At 39.2% G+C, this 19,277-nt stretch overlaps 1 protein-coding gene across 3 annotated transcripts in view; it reads right to left on the bottom strand.

Moving 5' to 3' along the window:
* The window catches only part of IQCM (IQ motif containing M), a 482,806-nt gene that overhangs the window by 400,590 nt on the left and 62,939 nt on the right, over window positions 1-19,277 (bottom strand). For all 3 annotated transcript variants that reach the window (XM_040472666.1, XM_040472682.1, XM_040472674.1), the window contains exons 2-3: window positions 8,433-8,538; window positions 7,492-7,574 (exon numbers count right to left, since the gene is read on the bottom strand). In XM_040472666.1, coding sequence (XP_040328600.1) covers window positions 7,492-7,528 — 37 coding nt within the window. In that variant the 5' untranslated portion in view covers window positions 7,529-7,574; window positions 8,433-8,538. The remainder of the gene's footprint in view (window positions 1-7,491; window positions 7,575-8,432; window positions 8,539-19,277) is intronic.

Raw genomic sequence — 19,277 nt, 5'->3', positions numbered from 1 at the left:
CTGGTGGGAGATGGCATGAAGTGACTGAAAAGGAACATGAAGGAAATTTCTAGAGTAATGGTAAGCATTCTATATTTTGATACAGAGTGGATCATACAGGCATATGTAATTAACTCAGTGAATATATGTCTAAGATGTTGGCATTTTGTTTTTGTACATTTTATACTAATAGAATAAAAATATAAACAAGTAATGAAGTCTGACTATGATATGCATGTTGATGCATGGATATGAAATAAATCTAATACAGTAAAATATTCATGGTAAGAACTGGGTGGTAGGTCTATGGGTGTTAATTTAAAATTCTTTCAAGCTTTCTATATGTTTGAAATTTTCATAACAAAATATTGGAGACAAGTTCTCTCTTCATTCCTTCACGAAATCTCCCCTTGCTTTCCCCCATGTAGACTCATGGGCCACAGGTAGCTGTTCCTTTGGGGCAATGCCATCCCAAGGATTGAAGCCTGGGAGAAGAACTTAGCAATAAAGGAGAGAGACAACTGGACTCTAGCACCCCCTTAAAAATGTTGGGTTAGAAGAAAGAGCATTTACTAAGTTGTCCCATCAATGGGCATTAGAATTGTTTCTGTGTAGTCATTCTAGAAAAAACATCTTTTCTTGCTCTCAGGCTTCTTCCTTCCTTCCATTCATACCTATAGCATGGAAAGTGGTGTATGTAAGTCATGTCAAACTCAAATATCCTGAACACCACACACTTGCCAATGTGTCTCCCCACATTCAGAGATATTTACATATTTCTAAGGATAATGATTGGTGGGTTTTTTTAATTCTTTCCAATAAAAAAAAAATATTTGTCAAGACTTCACGCATGTGCTTTTGGAAAAGTATATATATTCTTTGTACAGATCAGAGCACAAAGTCACATGTGAATCATAAAATATTTCATTATAAATATCATCACTCAAACCATAAGATGCACTGTCCTCACATGGAAGAGACAGGAGTTCAGGGATTAAAACTGTCTGTCAAGTTTGAACTAAAATCCAAATCCACTTTGAGGGGTCTTCTAACCAGACCATGTACTTCCCAGAGGAAAGGCAGTAACATATTCTGAGGGGTGACTCCACAACTTATCCTCTTTATCTTCCTCTCATGATGATCTTTCCTCCTTCAAATCCATCCTTCTGACTAATGGAATCTCCCTTATAATTACAGCACCTCCATGTGTCATACACATGACAAACAATATAACTTATTCATAGATGAGATGGTTAAGTCACTGAGTTTTGGTGAAACTATTTTGTCTTCATTCCAAACAAGACCTTGAAGATGATCTAATCTTCATGTATAGGCAAACCTCTGACATGCTGAGGGCCCAAATGCCTACTGAAGTCAGCTAAACTGGAAGCCTACACAGGAGCTGTTCTTGTGAGTTGCTTTCTGCTTTTTCCTACACATCTGCTTCTTTTGCTGAAGCCATGCACTCCTTTTGAGTACTGAAGACTCCAATGAGGTTTGACTGTTCCCTCTAGTAAAATATTTGCATTTCATTGCCACTTTCTGCTATGGACAAAAGATATGTATTGCCCCAAAATTCATATGTTGAAACCTAATGCCTGATAGATGGTATTAGGAGGTGGGGCTTTTGGGAAGTGATTCGGTCATGAAGGTGAAGCCCTCATGATTGAGATTAGTGCCCTTATGAGGAAGCCTCCAGAGAGGTAGGTAGTCCCTTCCATCCTGTGAACATACAGTGAGAAGACATCCATCAGTGAGGAAACAGGCCTCACCAGACATCAAATCTGCTGCCACCATTATCTCGGACTTCCCAGTCTCCAGAACTGTGAGAAGTAAATTTCTGTTGCTTATAAGCCACTCAGAATATGATACTTTGTTACAGCAGCCTGAATAGACCAAGACACTTTCATTTCAAGCTGTCAATCCTGAGCCCTTATTGTAATTTCATGTCCTGATAAAGCTGTTCTGATTTTCCCCCTCATAACTATAAATTGGCCTTAGACAGAGGAGATAAATTCCCAAGTCAGCATTATACTCCTAGCTGGGCTTTTTGATGACTGGTGTGTCTGATTCTCACCAAGAGCCACCTGTCACCTCTGAACAGTGGAGGAGTTAGTATACACCCTGGCAACCCTAATGGCCTTCCTGGAGCCAGCAAGTAGATTCTGACTCATTGAGGGACTGCCACAGCGAACTCATACAGTGAAGCCATGAAGTTCTTGAACACAACAAGGCCTGGGATTGTTCTTAAAAGGGCAGAGAAAGGCAGCCACCATCAAAAGAGAGCAACTTCTCACAGACCCTAAAACGACTCCAACTGAAGACATGTAGATACACTGACTCCAGGTCAACAATCCCAAGCCCTCACTGGCATTTAAGATGCTGAGGCAGTTGTTCTGATTTTCTCTTGTAACTAAAAATTAGCCTTTGAACCAAAAAGTTAAATTCGTAAAGTAGCACAAGAGAATTCCTATCTCAGTCCCTTAGAAAAGGCAAAGCTCTAGTGTGTGTTCCTTAACTTTATAATTTCTAAGAATCTTTATATATTCAACAAATGAGTCTAAAATTATGAGAAATTAAGCAATTTTGATGTTAAGAATCCATCCAGTTAATAATCTTTGAAGCTTCTGTTTCTCTGTTCATAATAGGGTAAGTATACAAGCATGCAGCTTTTATACATTCAAGTGTGCATTAGAACTTCAATTATTAAAAGGAAGCTGTCAAGGTCTGCTCCTTCTCTTAAAAAAATCTATAATTAAAGCTTTGTTTACTTGCAGATACACATCCATAGCATATGGAATGACTTTTAAGAGCTCTCATTCCTGAGTCACACTATTTGGGTCTTGAATTACAATTTGCTCATGAACCTTATTTTATTGTCTTAAGCCTTCGTTTTCTCATTTGTAAAATGAGAACAATAAGAACATATCTTGCACAGAGTTTTGAGGATTCAATTGCACTTGGTTACAAAGCACTCAGCACAGAGGCTGGCACATAACAAGCTTTCAATCAATGTGAGCAATTATTACTGTAGTTACTGTGGTATTACTCTCATTGAGCTAAACTTTTCTCCAACCATGTTTATATAATTAATTTCATCAGTCAGTTCTCATTTCTTCAGTAGCACAAAGATAAATTTCAACTTTCTAAATTAGTTTGAATAAATCTGGTCTTATTATAGTTCTTTTTATCCAAAATTAATTAATTAATAGGTTTGAAAATAATACAATTTCTTTATACTTTGGATTCCTTAAGTTACTAAACCCCCAAAAGCAGTAAAACATCATTATAAGCAGTAACAAATATTTTATGATAAAGTTCATGAAGAGATTTAAATACTTATACTACTTACATAAAATATGAGTACAAATATTAACATTTCTATGGGGGAAGATAATGAATTTCTAATGCCAAATGATTTCACTAGCCTAAAATTGTTTTCTTACGTTTATTTTATATTTTTTTTAAAAACTCACTCTTCCTATATCATCAGTTTAATGCTATTATGATAGTTCATAAAACTTCATATTTTTCTTAATGCTTTGGAGGTTCTGTGTAATTGCTCTAGTAAATCTCTGAAGTGAAGACACCAGAAGATCTAATTTTGGAAGTTATGACAGGGAACAAATCATTGGCCATCCCTTGATTATATCATTGAAAAAAATCTTTTCTGCCCCTAGAAAAACCAAGGGACTAGCAAACATGTGTTTGGTAATTTGTTGTAGCAGCAACACAATACTAACACAAATTGTTTACTTGTTCTTCTGTTGATGGACATTATGGCTATTCCAAGTTTGGAGCAATTGTGAATAACACTGCTATGAGCATTTTTGCACAATGCATTTGGTGGAAATTTTTCACTTGTTTTGTGGAATAAGAATAAAAAATAAGAATAAGAATAAAATTTCTGGGTCATAAAAAAAAAATAACTGGCCTTACTAAGAGAGTTTCTATCCTTCCTACTAACAGGTTCCATTCTTCAGAGACATCACAAAAATTTACTATGGAGATATCCTGAACAAAGATGTATGCCTATATGGCTAATGCCTTCTTTGCCTCTATAGTCAAAGTAAGTGCCTATGTGTTTGATCTCACAGATGTTAGAAAAGCCATACCTCAGACTCAAAGAGATTTAGTTCAGCATATGTTCATTAAGCACCTACTAAGTCCCAGATGCTAAATGTGCTAAATTTGGTGCTGATTTGGTGCTAAATGTGCTGAAATAAATAGGACATTAGGTAGCCCTGCCTTCCAGGTACTTAGAGCCTAATGCCAGGAAAAAAAAAAAATATTGTAAATAAACGCCATGACATTCAGTATGCACATACATTGTGATGGAGGCCGATGTAAGTCACTAACACCCCCTACTGCCAGCTTGCTAATGTATGAATTTCCCTTTAAAGATATGAGGCTTTGCATTGTATTATTAGAGATAAGGCTTAAAACAGAAATATCCCAAGAGAAATAAAACAGTGAATGAAATCCAGACTAAGACAGTGGTTTTAAAACTGTGCTTCATCAATTTCATGTGCCTTCAGGGCCCTTCCTTCTTTCAATCACAGAAGCTCAGACCTTATCTGTTTTACATATTTGAACTCTTCCTAAGTTTTCATTTTGTAGGAAATATCCCTTGGCTAAAAATACCAAACACACAGCAAACAAGTAAAAAAACAAATTAACAAAGGTTTGAATATTACTTTGTGTGCTGAAAGATCTCCTTCTAAAAGCAGGTTCAGAGGACGGGCAGGATTAAGTCAGGGGAGGGGAGAAGCTTAGAGACAAGGTGCAGGAGAGAGAAGCTGAAACTAAGATGGTTTAATTTGTTCCAGGGCAAGGAGTTGTGGAAACCAGAATGTGAAGGGAAGCTCTTTGAAGAGAAACCTCAAAGAAAATAGTTTATATTCAATTCCACTACACTTAAGTGAAGAAAATATAATTTATCTAATGTCTTTTCAAAAAGAATTTATTTTTTTAAAGATTATTTTGAGAGAATATGCGAGAGCGCACAAGCAGGGGAGGGGCAGAGAGAGAATCCCAAGCAGGCTTCTTGATGTCAGCCCAGAGCCTGATGCAGGGCTCAATCTCACAAACTGTGAGATCATGACCTGAGCCGAAATCAAGAGTTGGATACTTAACCAACTGAGCCACCCAGGCGCCCCCCCAAAAAAACAAACGAAACCCAAATTCCAAGTGGCATATGGCTATCATCTCCTAAAACACATATTTGACAATTTTTTCCACAACACATTCTCCATTAAGACCCAACTCTTCAGTTCCATTGTAACAGCATTCTGTTGAGTTGTCTCTTACACACTTTTCCTCACTTCCCCAACTTTCTTTATTCCTTCTTTAGCCAAGTGGTTTATTGTCTTTATAACAATAAACTAATTAAGGTTTCTACCTACCTCAGGGAGATTTTACAGTGTACCTCCCCTCCAAAACAATCTCTCTATGTTAATCTTTCCCAGAGTGGGATTAGGTTGCTAAGGAGATACACAGGAATTACCAGCTCGCAGTATCAAGACTTCAAATATAATTTAATTAATTATGGACATGACCCTAAGGCAAAATGGAACTAGAGAACATTCCTCCTCTACTTTATGGATCTTCTTCCCTTCTGTCCTATACATCTTAAAAATGTGCTGTATTATCTGGATAGAGAGTTAAAGTAATCCACATAGCGCTCTATTTGTAGCCCAGAATAGAAGCTGGCTGGCCTGTATCATATACTGCCTGGGGTCACAAGAGTCAAAGAGAGGTAGCCTAACAGGAAATCTTAATGATCTCAGCCTCTATGCAGCACTCTATGTTTCTCAATCTGGCTACCTAAGCCTAAATTTAAGGTTACCTGCATGTTGCCAAGTCTAGATTAGCTCTAAATGAAATACAATGTGAAGGGTGCCTGGGTGGCTCAGTCAGTTAAGTGTCCGACTTCAGCTCAGGTCATGATCTTGTGGTTTGTGGGTTCGAGCCCTGCATTGGGCTCTGTGCTGACAGCTCAGAGCCTGGAGCCTGCTTCAGATTCTGTGTCTCCTTCTCTCTCTGCCCCTGCCCTGCTCGCACTCTGTCTCTCTCTCTCTCAATCAAAAATAAATAAACATTTTTTAAAAAATTCTTTTTAGGGTAGGTCTATTTTTAATTTTCTGAGGAACCTCCACACTGCTTTCCAGAGCGGCTGCACCAATTTGCATTCCCACCAACAGTGCAAGAGGGTTCCCGTTTCTCCACATCCTACCCTATGACCCAGCAATAGCACTGCTAGGAATTTATCCAAGGGACACAGGAGTACTGATGCATAGGGGCACTTGTACCCCAATGTTCATAGCAGCACTCTCAACAATAGCCAAATTATGGAAAGAGCCTAAATGTCCATCCACTGATGAATGGATAAAGAAATTGTGGTTTATATACACTATGGAATACTACGTGGCAATGAGAAAAAATGAAATATGGCCTTTTGTAGCAACGTGGATGGAACTGGAGAGTGTGATGCTAAGTGAAATAAGCCATACAGAGAAAGACAGATACCATATGGTTTCACTCTTATGTGGATCCTGAGAAACTTAACAGGAACCCATGGGGGAGGGGAAGGAAAAAAAAAAAAAAAAAGAGGTTAGAGTGGGAGAGAGCCAAAGCATAAGAGACTGTTGAGAACTGAGAGCAAACTGAGGGTGATGGGGGGTGGGAGGGAGGAGAGGGTGGGTGATGGGTATTGAGGAGGGCACCTTTTGGGATGAGCACTGGGTGTTGTATGGAAACCAATTTGACAATAAATTTCATATATAAATAAAAAAAATAAATAAATAAATAAATAAATAAAAAATTCTTTTTAAATAAATACAATGTGAGCCTAATATAGACACATCTCTAAAAGTGAAAAAGATGAAATTAATTTTAATAACATACATAACTGTTATAGATTTGATTTAAAGGATATATATCCAAATAGTATCATTTCCACATCAATCGATATTAAAAATTAATGATATTTAAATTCTTTTTTTGTTGTCTTCAAAAATCATGTATATATTTTACACTTATATACCTCTCAATTCAGATGTTGGTCTTTAATCAAAAATAATCTATTCAGGTTCTCTAAAATATCCACTTGCAAAAGTATATTCACATACTCAAGTTCCTCTAAACATGGTTAAAAGTTTTCCAATAACTGAGTTAAATATTTTAATAAATCAAATTACATTGAAATTAAAATTAATTACATTTAAATTAAAAGAATTAAAATCAAACACTCAATCCTTAGTTTGACTGGTCACATTTTAAGCAATCAATAGCCATATGTGGCCAGTAGATACCATGTTGGACAGCACACTAAATGAAAAGTTGCTATAGATCTCTCAAAGGTTGGTTATATTTAAATAAAGGGAATGAGGTGAATTCTTACAAGGTACACCAGTCACTTTGGTGCTCCAGATATTAATAATTAGAAGTTTCTCAAAATTGTTGGAACACCATGCGTTGCGCACTGAGTCGTTAGGGAAGTGCAATACTCACCTTCTGCTTTATCAGACATAACTTCCGCAGCAGTCATGATGGGTGGTTAGGGTGATCTTTTTTGAGAGCTGAGTTCCAAGTCCCTAAACACAATCACATTAAATACTGCATTGATAATAAATACTTGCTTTTATCTATTTCTTTCACCCACTCATGAAAAAAAATAGGATGATTAACACTTTTTATACATCACTCCTCTGCTCTAAAATCTCCTATGCCTGCCACTTCTTTTTTTTTTTTTTAATTTTTAACATTTATTCATTTTTGAGAGACAGGGAGAGACAGAGTAAGAGCAGGGAAGGGGCAGAGACAGAGGGAGACACAGAATCCGAAGCAGGCTCCAGGCTCTGAGCTGTCAGCACAGAGCCTGATGCAGGGCTCAAACTCATGAACTGCGAGATCATGACTTGAGCCGAAGTCAGACGCTCAACCGACTAAGCCACCCAGGTGCCCCTATGCCTGCCACTTCTAAAGACAGTAACCACAAAAGCTAGCATTAGGTGGGGCTCTGTGGTTTACCAAATGCTTGTGTGTGTGTGTATGTGTATATATATATATATATATATATATATATATATATATATATATATATCACCTTACTGGTTCCAAACAACCTGACTGGAACTTATCCCACTTGTGGCAGATGTGGAAACTGGAGCTCAGAGATGTGAAACAACTTGTCAAAGTAAGCATATATTTAGTGGCATGTACAGAACTCAAATCCAGATCTTTGGGTCCAATTTCCTATGCAGGCCCCTCTGAATTCTCACTATTTTCCCACTAATATCCAGTTAATACCTGGCACATACCTTACACATCCTTGCCTTGAGCCAACACACTTGAGCTTAGGTTGACATTAGTTTTCTACTCAGAATGCCCCGTTCTCACACCTTTATTTTCTTATGTCCTACCCATCCTTACAACATAGGTTCAAATCCTACCTCCTCCATGATCACCCCAGCCTCTAGGGGCCTGTTCTTGCAAACATAGTAGTTATGAGGTCCATGCCTCTTACTTGAAACTTAGTACATGCTTCTGTGTAGGGAGCTAAAAAAACAAACAAAAAAACAGAGTGAAAGATATAAACAGAAGTTCTGTATTCTTAATTAAACTCTAAGTGCCTTAAAAACCACAGTGTACTTTATACCAGTGGCTCCTCAACCCTGGATGTCTATTTAAGTTGCCTGGGTGGGAAATGGTAAAAATAAAATCAAAGTCTAGAGTTGGGCCTAGGAATCTGTGTTTTTTTGTTTTGTTTTGTTTTTTAAGTTTCCCAAAAGATTCAAAGGTTCAGCTGGAGGAGTGAACCACTGCCTTTTGCCTTGAACTTCCTAATTCCCACCTCAGTGAATCACATTCTGGAAGTGCTCAGTAAAGGGCTGATAAACATGTTGACTAAGCTGAGCCCTTCTTCCTATGTTTGAAATTATCACCACTTCCAATGGATTATCCAAAATGCTTCAAATGTTACCCCAGGGAGTCAGGGGTTACCCCAGGGAGTCAAATGTTACCCCAGGGAGTCAAATGACCCCAGGGAGTCAGTTATACCAATGCATATTACTGTGTGCTCACATGACTTTATAATTAGAAATAGGAATATTAAATGCTTTACAGAGTCCCATGGACCCTCTTGTTCTAAAACCCTAGGTATATTTTTTAATTAGCTGACTAGAGCATCAAACTGTGGTGAAGTATTCAAGACCTTTTAAATACTTTGGGCATTATTTGAGCAAATGCACAAGCCATCATGGCCCTATGGAAGTCATGACTCTATGGCCACATGATCTTAGGTAAGAGGCTACAACACTTTTTCTCAGCATCTACCCAGAGGGGGGGAAATATTGCAGTTAGTTTTAAAATAACAAATCTGAAACATCCAAAAATGATTCATTCTCAAATTGTCAGCATTATACCATGGGCAAGAGTACAGACCATGTACCTCATTTGCCTGATTGTACAAATGAACTGGGACAAATTGAAATACTGCACCTCCCTTAGCAATTAACAATCAAAACTCATCTTCTGGTCTGGCTTAATTACTGTCTCCTTTCCATTTAAATATAAGAAGAAAATAAAGGTGTTTTGTGCTCTGTCGTTTTCTTGTTTTAATCTCCATAGCAATGGACTCTTCTCTGGGGCGGTTGGCTCTTCCACCTTAATTCAGTATGCCAGGAGTGTCAGCCTGCATTAAATTGGCTGGCAAGAAAGCCATCCCACAGTCCTTTTAATGCACAAAACTAGCCAAGCATCCTAAAGGGTGCTGGTGTGGTAATGTCCCCACAAACCCAAGGTGATAGGGAGTAACTGAGACAGAATCTGGGGGTGGATGAAGTCTTTGGAGTCTATAACAAGTGTGAAAATATTCCATGGATCAGAGTATAAAGCAAATGGAAAAGTCATCAGATAGACAGAGGTGTCCATTTCCTAGAAAATGATGAGGATGGAACTGATTAAAGATACAGAGCACAGAATATCAGATAGAGTCCCTCTCCACTTTCCATCCCCAGCAGACAGTTATGAAATGTTGCGTACCTCCTGATATATTGATCAATTTCAATTAATAAGAGCAAATCTAGTATCTGGGTTTTACAAGGGGTACTTCATCCATTTTGGAAGAAATGGCAAACACATAAGTCACAATTTTAAATAAAATCCAAACAACTGTATGGCAGATGTCATAAGAAAGCCTGTGAGCTTTGTAAATAAGTGATATAAACCCATGAGTGCCATGAGTTCAAATGAAGACAAGACCACTGAAGGCTAAGAAAGGACTGAAGAAATGCATCAAAGGGAGACTGAGCAAAATCTGGAAGGGTGACTGTTGAGGTAACAGTGAAATTTTGAAAAACTGGCTCAGCACAGGCATCAACCAATTAGAAGTGGATGCTGGCCAGCACACCTGTATGGTACTGAGTATCAGATCCGTACCGAGTGGGTCAGGTTGGCTGCTTTAAGAGGAACAGAGAAGCAGGCAGGTGAGAGAAACAGCAAATGTAAGGTGAGAAAGCACATGGACAGCAAATAGTGGCTCTGATTTAAGCAGAGGGTTAGACTATATGCTGTTGAAGTGGGCAACAAACCATTGAAATATTTTGAAGCAAGCAATGACATAAGCAGTGTTCTGGAATGTGACTTCCGTAAAGGAAGGATTCTCTTTTCTTCCATGCTTCAGTCCCAGTGCCTTAAACAGGACCTAGCATTTAGAAGGATTTCAAAAACTGTTTGGGGAATGAGTAATTGTGTCAACAGGATGCTGGAAAGGGATGCTCTACCTTCTCATGTCTTTTCAGGCACATCTGTGAAAAAGTCCTTCCACCCCCTCTCCTCCCATAGATGCTCAAGGCTCTCCTATCAGGTTATAGGAATGCTAAGGGTTTCTAATTCTATTTCTATGTGGATAAAAAAAGCAAGCAGAAGTGGAAACAGCATTTCCCTGCCTTATCTCCTTAGCTTATCCTTCCAAAGTAGGTGACTGGGAAGAATTTATCATGGTACCTTATACAATTAAGGATCCTGGTGACAAAACAAAACAAAACAAAACAAAACAACAAAAACAAAAACCTGCCCTATGGTATTCAGCAGGACTTGGGGAAACACGTCATGGTCCATGGATATAGACAGTCAGTTTCAACAGTCAAGATAAGGGTGAATGAGAGCAATGCTCCTAACCTTCAATCACATGTTAGTCCCTCCCCACTTCTCCATGTTATAAATTGCACTTATATCCACTCAGTTACTCAAGCCATAAAACGTTGACTTCTCCGTATTTTTACCTACCACATGCAATCCATCAAGTCTTCTACATTTTTACCTTCAAAATACATCTGCTTCTCCTCATCTTCCCTCTTCCCAGTCACAATCATTTCATTCTTGGAATGCTGAAATAGCCCCCTACCTGCTCTCTCAATTTCCAATCTAATCCTATTCCCATTCATTCTCCACACAACAGAAGTTGTCTTCTTAAATGTTTATCAGAGCATATCATTCCCTTTCCATTACTTTCAAATGCATTTAGAATAAAACCCAGCTTCTTGCCTTGGGCTTTTCTCTCTCTTGCAACTGAGTAAATATGGATGAAAAATATAGCACTGTCATCGCACAGCTCCATCCAGAACTGAGCCAAAGAGCTTGCTTTGACTTCTCTTAGCCTCAGCTTCCTTATTTGCAAAATAAAACTGTTGGGAAAGAAGACCTGGAAGGCCCCATTAGTTTCTAAAAACTGTTATTACATTGCTTTTGTATGCAATTCTAACTGGCCCCAAAACTCAAAAACTATGAAGTAAAGAGTTTGTGCCTCCCTCTAGTTCCTCTTCACTTTCCTGAGCAGAATATCCAAGAAAGTGGCCTAGGCCTGACCTCTTTCCATCACATCCCTGGTTGCAACCCTCCTCATGTGCTCTCTACCCTTGGCCACCAGGGTCTCCCTCTCAGGTTTTGTCCTGTCGCTTGTCCTGTTTCATTCCCTGATAAGTGTGAGCCCTCCTCCACTTTTTCTCTTTCAAGAAAACAAGGATCTTTGAGTCCTTTTCCAGATTTGTTTCCTACCTTCTCTCTGCCAAGTCTCCTTGTCCCTCAGACCAGATATCAGATATGCTGGCACCAAGCAATAGGAATTAAAAAAAAAAAAAAAGGAGTACAGGGAGAGAAAAGGAAACAAGTCCTCACTAGGTCCAATATAACAGAGCCAATATTAGACATCTATAATGGGTAAAAAGGTATACTCAGAGAATAGGAGAATAAAAAACTTATAACTGTATAATTAAAATTATGAACCAAATTAATGAGATAGCCATAAAATGAGTTGGAAAGAAGATACTTTATGAATTCACCAACACTAATATCAACTAAGCTGGGATCCTGGGGAACACATGTAACAGTGGCAAACACACTTCCTTCCTGATGCAGAAACTTCCAATTGTCTAATTAACTTGGATGAAGACATTTCTCAGAGCCAGGAAGTGGGAAGGGAAAGGACATAATTGAATCATTAGGATATTGCCCCGGCTGACACAAATATCAGAATCTCAGAGCACTGTGGAGATAGCAAAGTTGGATTTCAGTCCTGATTCTGTCACTGCCAAAGTGTGTGATCTCAGCCAAACCACGTAACCTCATAGAATTCCACTTCCTTCCTGAATTCCTGTCTATAAGTGAAGAATTTAAAATAGACATACAATTCTTAAAAGAGCAGCTTCAACCTATGTTTAACGGAAACAGTTTCTCAGAAGTCAATGAGGACAATAGACAAAAGCCTGGCTGTTCTCATTCAAGAGAGTCTCAGACCTTCTCCCTGCATGGCCCTCACTGCCACCAACACCAACCCAACACTCCAGGGTCAGAGAAGTCCAGTCGGTGACTACAGGTGGTGCCTTGTGGGTGTAAGGTTCAACTTCATAAAACAGACATTATGCTGTGTTTCCTTGTGGGCTTGCATGGACACTGGCACTTAATTAGGAGATCCCAAATATTCCTGGTTTTACATAAAATATTTAGGTCTTCAAATCACCAAAGATAGCTATTAATTTCATTTCAATTAGCAAGTCGTTAAAAAGGAGATGTTAAACTGAGAACACTCGCACATGATGCTTGAAAATACTCTAAGCTTAAATATACAAATTCTTTCCCATTTGGCTTCAATGTGTAAAACTGGTCCTTCTGAGCCATATGCAATAAGCTATAAAGTTTTTCTGTGTTCTTACCTTAGGGTTTTGATACAAAGATGGATAAACCAGGATTTGGGAACACATGAACATGTACATTTAAGGCCACTGAGAATCAAAGCTTACCAACAGGAGATGAGGGCCAGGGTTGGCAAGATAAGACTATCATTCCACAGTGGTCAAGTGTAGTAACTTGGCAGGGAGAGGGAAGCAATCAATGTCAGATGTAGCCATACTTCAGTAAAGAGATCAACTACTAGAGAGAACTGAAATATTGACTTTTAGTCCCTGAACTTTCCAAAATCATAAGCACAAAAATAACATACACAACATAGATAACCTTGACAAATCAAAGGAAAAGACAGACAATCTAATATAAAGGTAGGCAAATGATTGCAATGGACACTGCAAAGAGGATTTTCAATGGGAAATCAGCATGTGAAAAGATGGCTCAAAACTCATTGGTCATTAAGGAAACACAAAGTAAAACCACAACTACCACATACCCAAACAAATGGCTTTCACAAAATCCTACGTGTTGGCAAGGATATGGAGCTACTTAAATATGCATTTACTGCCTGTTGGGAGTGTAAATTGGTAATCTCTGGAAAACTATTTGGCAGTATGTTCAAAACCCAAATAGGTTAAAAAAGAAGATGGCGGCATAGGAGGGCACTGGGCTCACCATGTCCTGCTGATCACTTAGATTCCACCCACACCTGCCTATATAACCCAGAAAACCACCAGAAGACTAGCAGAACAGACTCTCTGGAGCCAAGCATAGACAAGAGGCCCAAGGAAGAGGGTAGGAAGGGCGGGGAGGCATTGTGCGCTACATGGACTGGTGGGAGGGAGCTGGGCGGTGGAGGGGCAGCCCCCTGGCAAGGCAGAGCCCCCAAGTCTGGCTTGCAAATGCGGAGGGGCCAGACGGAGTGTGTTCTGACAGCCAGCAGGACTTAACATCTGGAATGTTAAAAGTCAACAGCTCTGCTTGGAGAGTGGGAGGGCGAGAGGACACCGGGAGGGAGAGGTGTTGAGCCCTAGAAGACAGAACTCAGCGCGGCGGGGAACAAAGGTGCAGTCAAGCACCATCTCCCTCTCCCATTCCCCAGCCAAAATCAAAGGGAACCAGTTCCCGTCACTGAACTTACTTGCTTGTACCATACAAGCACCCAATGCTGTGCTTCTGTGGATCCATCCCTCCAACGGATATGCCTCCCTCCCAGAGCTGCAGGGCACACAGGGGACCACCTATGGCAAAGCAAGCTAAGCCTGCCCCTCCCGCCCCTATGCACCTTACAGATCCACCCCAGCTAATACACCAGATCCCATCAAAGCAGCACCACAAGCCTGGAAGTGTGCAAGTAGCCCAGACAGGGGCCACACCACTCCACAGTGAGTTGGGCCCTTGGGAGAGGGGAAGATAAGGTACACACCGGTCTGACTGTGGCCCCAGCGGTGGGCTGGGGGCAGACATCAGGTCTCACTGAGGCCCTGCCCACCAACACAAGTTTCTCCACACTGCACAGGGGAAGTGCCCTGCAGTTTCACACCACCCCAGGGGATACCCAAAATGATGAAACAGAAGAATTCTCCTCAAAAGAAACTCCAGGAAGTAGTGACACTAACAAATTGATCAAAAATTATATAAGCAATATAACAGAACAAGAATTTAGAATAATAGTCATAAAATTAATCACAGGGCTTGAAAAAAGTATAGAGGACAGCAGAGAATCTTTTGCTACAGAGACCAAGGGACTAAGAAATAGTCATGAGGAGCTAAAAAATGCTATAAATGAGGTGCGAAATAAAATGGAGGTGACCACAGCTTGGATTGAAGAGGCAGAGGAGAGAATAGGTGAATTAGAAGATAAAATGATGGAAAAAGAGGAAGCTGAGAAAAGAGAGATTAAAAAAAAATCCAGCAGTATGAGGGGAGAATTACAGAATTAAGTCATGCAATCAAACAGAGCAATATCTGTTATCATAGGTATTCCAGAAGAAGAAGAAGAGAAAGGGGCATAAAGTGTACTTGAACAAATCATAGCTGAGAACTTCCATGATCTGGGGAAGGAAACAGGCATTGAAATCCAAGAGGCACAGAGAACTCTCTTCAGACGTAACTTGCGTCAATCTTCTGCACGACACATCATAGTGAAACTGGCAAAATACAAGGATAAAGAAAATTCTGAAAGCAGCTAGGGATAAACACACTCTAACATAAAGGGAGACCCATAAGACTAGTGCCAGACCTATATACTGAAACTTGGCAGGCCAGAAAGGAATGGCAGGAAACCTTCAATGTGATGAACAGAAAAAAAAATATGCAGCCGTGAATCCTTTATCCAGCAAGTCTGTCATTCAGAATAGAAAGAGAGATAAAGGTCTTCCCAAACAAACAAAACCTTCAGGAATTAATCACCATTAAACCAGCCCTACAAGAGATCCTAAGGGGGATTCTGTGAGTGAAATGTTGCAAGGACCACAAGGTACCAGAGACATCACTACAAGCATGAAACCTACAGACATCACAGTGACTCTAAACCCATACCCTTCAATAATAACACTGAATGTAAAAGGACTAAATGCTCCAACCAAACGACATAGGATATCAGAATAGATTAAAAAAAGCAAGACCCATCTATTTGTTGTCTACAAGAGACTCATTTTAGACCTCAGGACACCTTCAGATTGGAAGTGAGGGGATGGAGAACTATCTATCATGCTACTGGAAGTCAAAAGAAAGCTGGAGTAGCCATAGTTATATCAGACAAACTAGACTTCAAATTAAGGTCTGTAACAAGAGATGAAGAAGGGCATTACATAATAATTACAGGGTCTATTCATCAGGAAGAGCTAGACATATAAATGTCTATGAGCCAAATACAAAGCGCTCAAATACATAAAACAATCACAAACATAAGCAACCTTATTGATAAGAATGTGGTAATTGCAAGGGACTTTAATACTCCACTTGCAGAAATAGATAGATGATCTAGACACAGGATCAATCAAGAAACAAGGGTCCTGAATGATACATTGAATAAGATGGACTTGACAGGTATATTTAGAACTCTGCATCCCAAAGCATCAGAATATACTTTCTTCTCGAATGCACATGAAATATTCTCCAAGATAGATCACATACTGGGTCACAAAACAGCCCTTCATAAGTACACAAGAATTGAGATCATACCATGCATACTTTCAGACCACAATGCTATGAAACTTGAAATCAACCACAGGAAAAAGTCTGGAAAACCTCCAAAAGCATGGAGGTTAAAGAACACCCTACTAAAGAATGAATGGGTCAACCAGGCAATTAGAGAAGAAATTTAAAAATATATGGAAACAAATGAAAATGAAAACACAGCAATCCAAACGCTTTGGGATGAAGCGAAGGCCATCCTCAGAGGAAAATACATTGCAATCCAGCCTATATCAAGAAACAAGAAAAATCCCAAATACAAAATCTAAGGGCACACCTAAAGGAAATAGAAGCAGAACAGCAAGGACACCCCAAACCAAGCCGAAGAAGAGAAATAATAAAGATCAGAGCAGAAATAAACAATAAAGATTCTAAAAAAAAAAAAAAAAAAAAACTGTAGAGCAGATCAATGAAACCAAGAGTTGGTTTTTTGAAAAAATAAACAAAATTGATAAACCTCTAGCCAGGCTTCTCAAAAAGAAAAGGGAGATGACCCAAATTGATAAAATCATGAATGAAAATGGAATTATTACAACCAATCCCTCAGAAATACAAGCAATTATCAGCAAATACTATGAAAAATTATATGCCAACAAACTGGACAACCTGGAAGAAATGGACAAATTCCGAAGCACCCACACACTTCCAAAACTCAAACAGGAAGAAATAGAAAACTTTAACAGACCCATAACCAGCAAAGAAATTGAATCAGTTACCAAAACTCTCCCAACAAATAAGAATCCAGGACCAGATGGCTTCCCTAGGGAATTCTACCAGACATTTAAAGCGGAGATAATACCTATCTTTCTCAAGCTATTCTAAAAAATAGAAAGGGAAGGACAACTTCCAGACTCATTCTATGAAGCCAGCATTACTTTGATTTCTAAACCAGACAGAGACCCAGCAAAAAAAGAGAACTACAGGCCAATACCCCTGATGAATATGGATGCAAAAATTCTCAACAAGATACTAGCAAATCGAATTCAACGGCATATGAAAAGAATTCTTCACCATGAACAAGTGGGATTCATTCCTGGGCTGCAGGGCTGGTTCAACATTTGCAAATCAGTCAATGTGATACATCACATTAATAAAAGAAAAGATAAGAACCATATGGTCCTGTCAATTGATGCAGAAAAAGCATTTGACAAAATTCAGCAACCTTTCTTAACAAAAACCCTCGAGTAAGTCAGGATAGAAGGAACATACTTAAACATCATAAAAGCCATTTATGAAAAGCGCACAGCTAACATCATCCTCAATGGGGAAAAACTGAGAGCTTTCCCCCTGGGATCAGGAACACAACAGGGATGTCCACTCTCACCACTGTTGTTTCACATAGTGTTGGAAGTGCTAGCATCAGCACTCACACAACAAAAGGAAATCAAAGGCATCAAAATTGGCAAAGATGAAGTCAAGCTTTCGCTTTTTGCAGATGACATGATATTATACACGGGAAATCCGATAGACTCCACCAAAAGTCTGCTAAAACTGATACATGAATTCAACAAAGTCACAGGATACAAAATCAATGTACATAAATCAGTTGCATTCTTATACACTAACAATGAAGCAACAGAAAGACAAATAAAGAAAGTGCTCCCATTCACAATTGCACCCAGAATCATAAAATACCTAGGAATAAACCTAACCAAAGATGTAAAAGATCTGTATGCTGAAAACTATAGAAAGCTTATGAAGGAAATTGAGGAAGATATAAACAAATGGAAAAACATTCCGTGCTCATGGATTGGAAGAATATTGTTAAAATGCCAATACTACCCAAAACTAACTACACATTCAATGCAATCCCAATCAAAATTGCACCAGAATTCTTCTTGAAGCTGGAACAAACAATCCTAAAATTTGTATGGAACCACAAAAGACCCCAAATAGCCAGTGTAATATTGAAGAAGAAAACCAAAGCAGGAGGCATCACAATCCCAGACTTTAGCCTCTACTCCAAAGCTGTAACCATCAAGACAGCATGGTAATGGCACAAAACAGACATAGACCAATGGAATAGAATAGAGACTCCAGAATTGGACCCACAAAAGTATGGCCAACTAATCTTTGACTCAGCAGGAAAGAGTATCCAAGGAAAAAAGACAGTCTCTTTAACAAATGGTGCTGGGAGAGCTGGACAGCAACATGCAGAAGGATGAAACTAGACCACTTTCTCACACCATTCACAAATTAAACTCAAAATGGATAAAGGACCTGAATGTGAGACAGGAAACCATCAACACCCTAGAGGAGAAAGCAAGAAAAAAACCTCTCTGACCTCAGCCGCAGCAATTTCTTACTTGACACATCCCCAAAGGCAAGGGAATTAAAAGCAAAAATGAACTATTGGGACCTCATGAAGATGAAAACCTTTTGCACTGCAAAGGAAACAATCAACAAAACTAAAAGGCAACCAACAGAATGGGAATGACATATCAAAGAGCTAGTATCCAAAATCTATAAAGAATTCACCAAACTCCATACCCGAAAGACAAATAATCCAGTGCAGAAATGGGCAGAAGACATGAATAGACACTTCTCTAAAGAAGACATCCGGATGGCCAACAGGCACATGAAAAGATGCTGAACATCGCTCCTCGTCAGGGAAATACAAATCAAAACCACACTCAGATACCACCTCACGCCAGTCAGAGTGGTTAAAACGAACAAATCAGGAGACTATAGATGCTGGCGAGGATGTGGAGAAATGGGATTCCTCTTGCACTATTGGTGGGAATGCAAACCCGTGCAGCTGCTCTGGAAAACAGTGTGGACATTCCTCAAAAAATTAAAAATAGATCTACCCTATGACCCAGCATTAGCGCTGCTAGGAATTTACCCAAGGGATACAGGAGTGCTGATGCATAGGGGCACTTGTACCCCAATGTTTACAGCAGCACTTTCAACAATAG

Source organism: Herpailurus yagouaroundi, unplaced genomic scaffold (assembly GCF_014898765.1).
Source record: "Herpailurus yagouaroundi ecotype Mexico unplaced genomic scaffold, PumYag 28, whole genome shotgun sequence".
NCBI lineage: Eukaryota > Metazoa > Chordata > Mammalia > Carnivora > Felidae > Herpailurus > Herpailurus yagouaroundi.
Note: the sequence above shows the minus strand (reverse complement) of the source record. Positions and strands in the feature narration are given on the sequence as shown.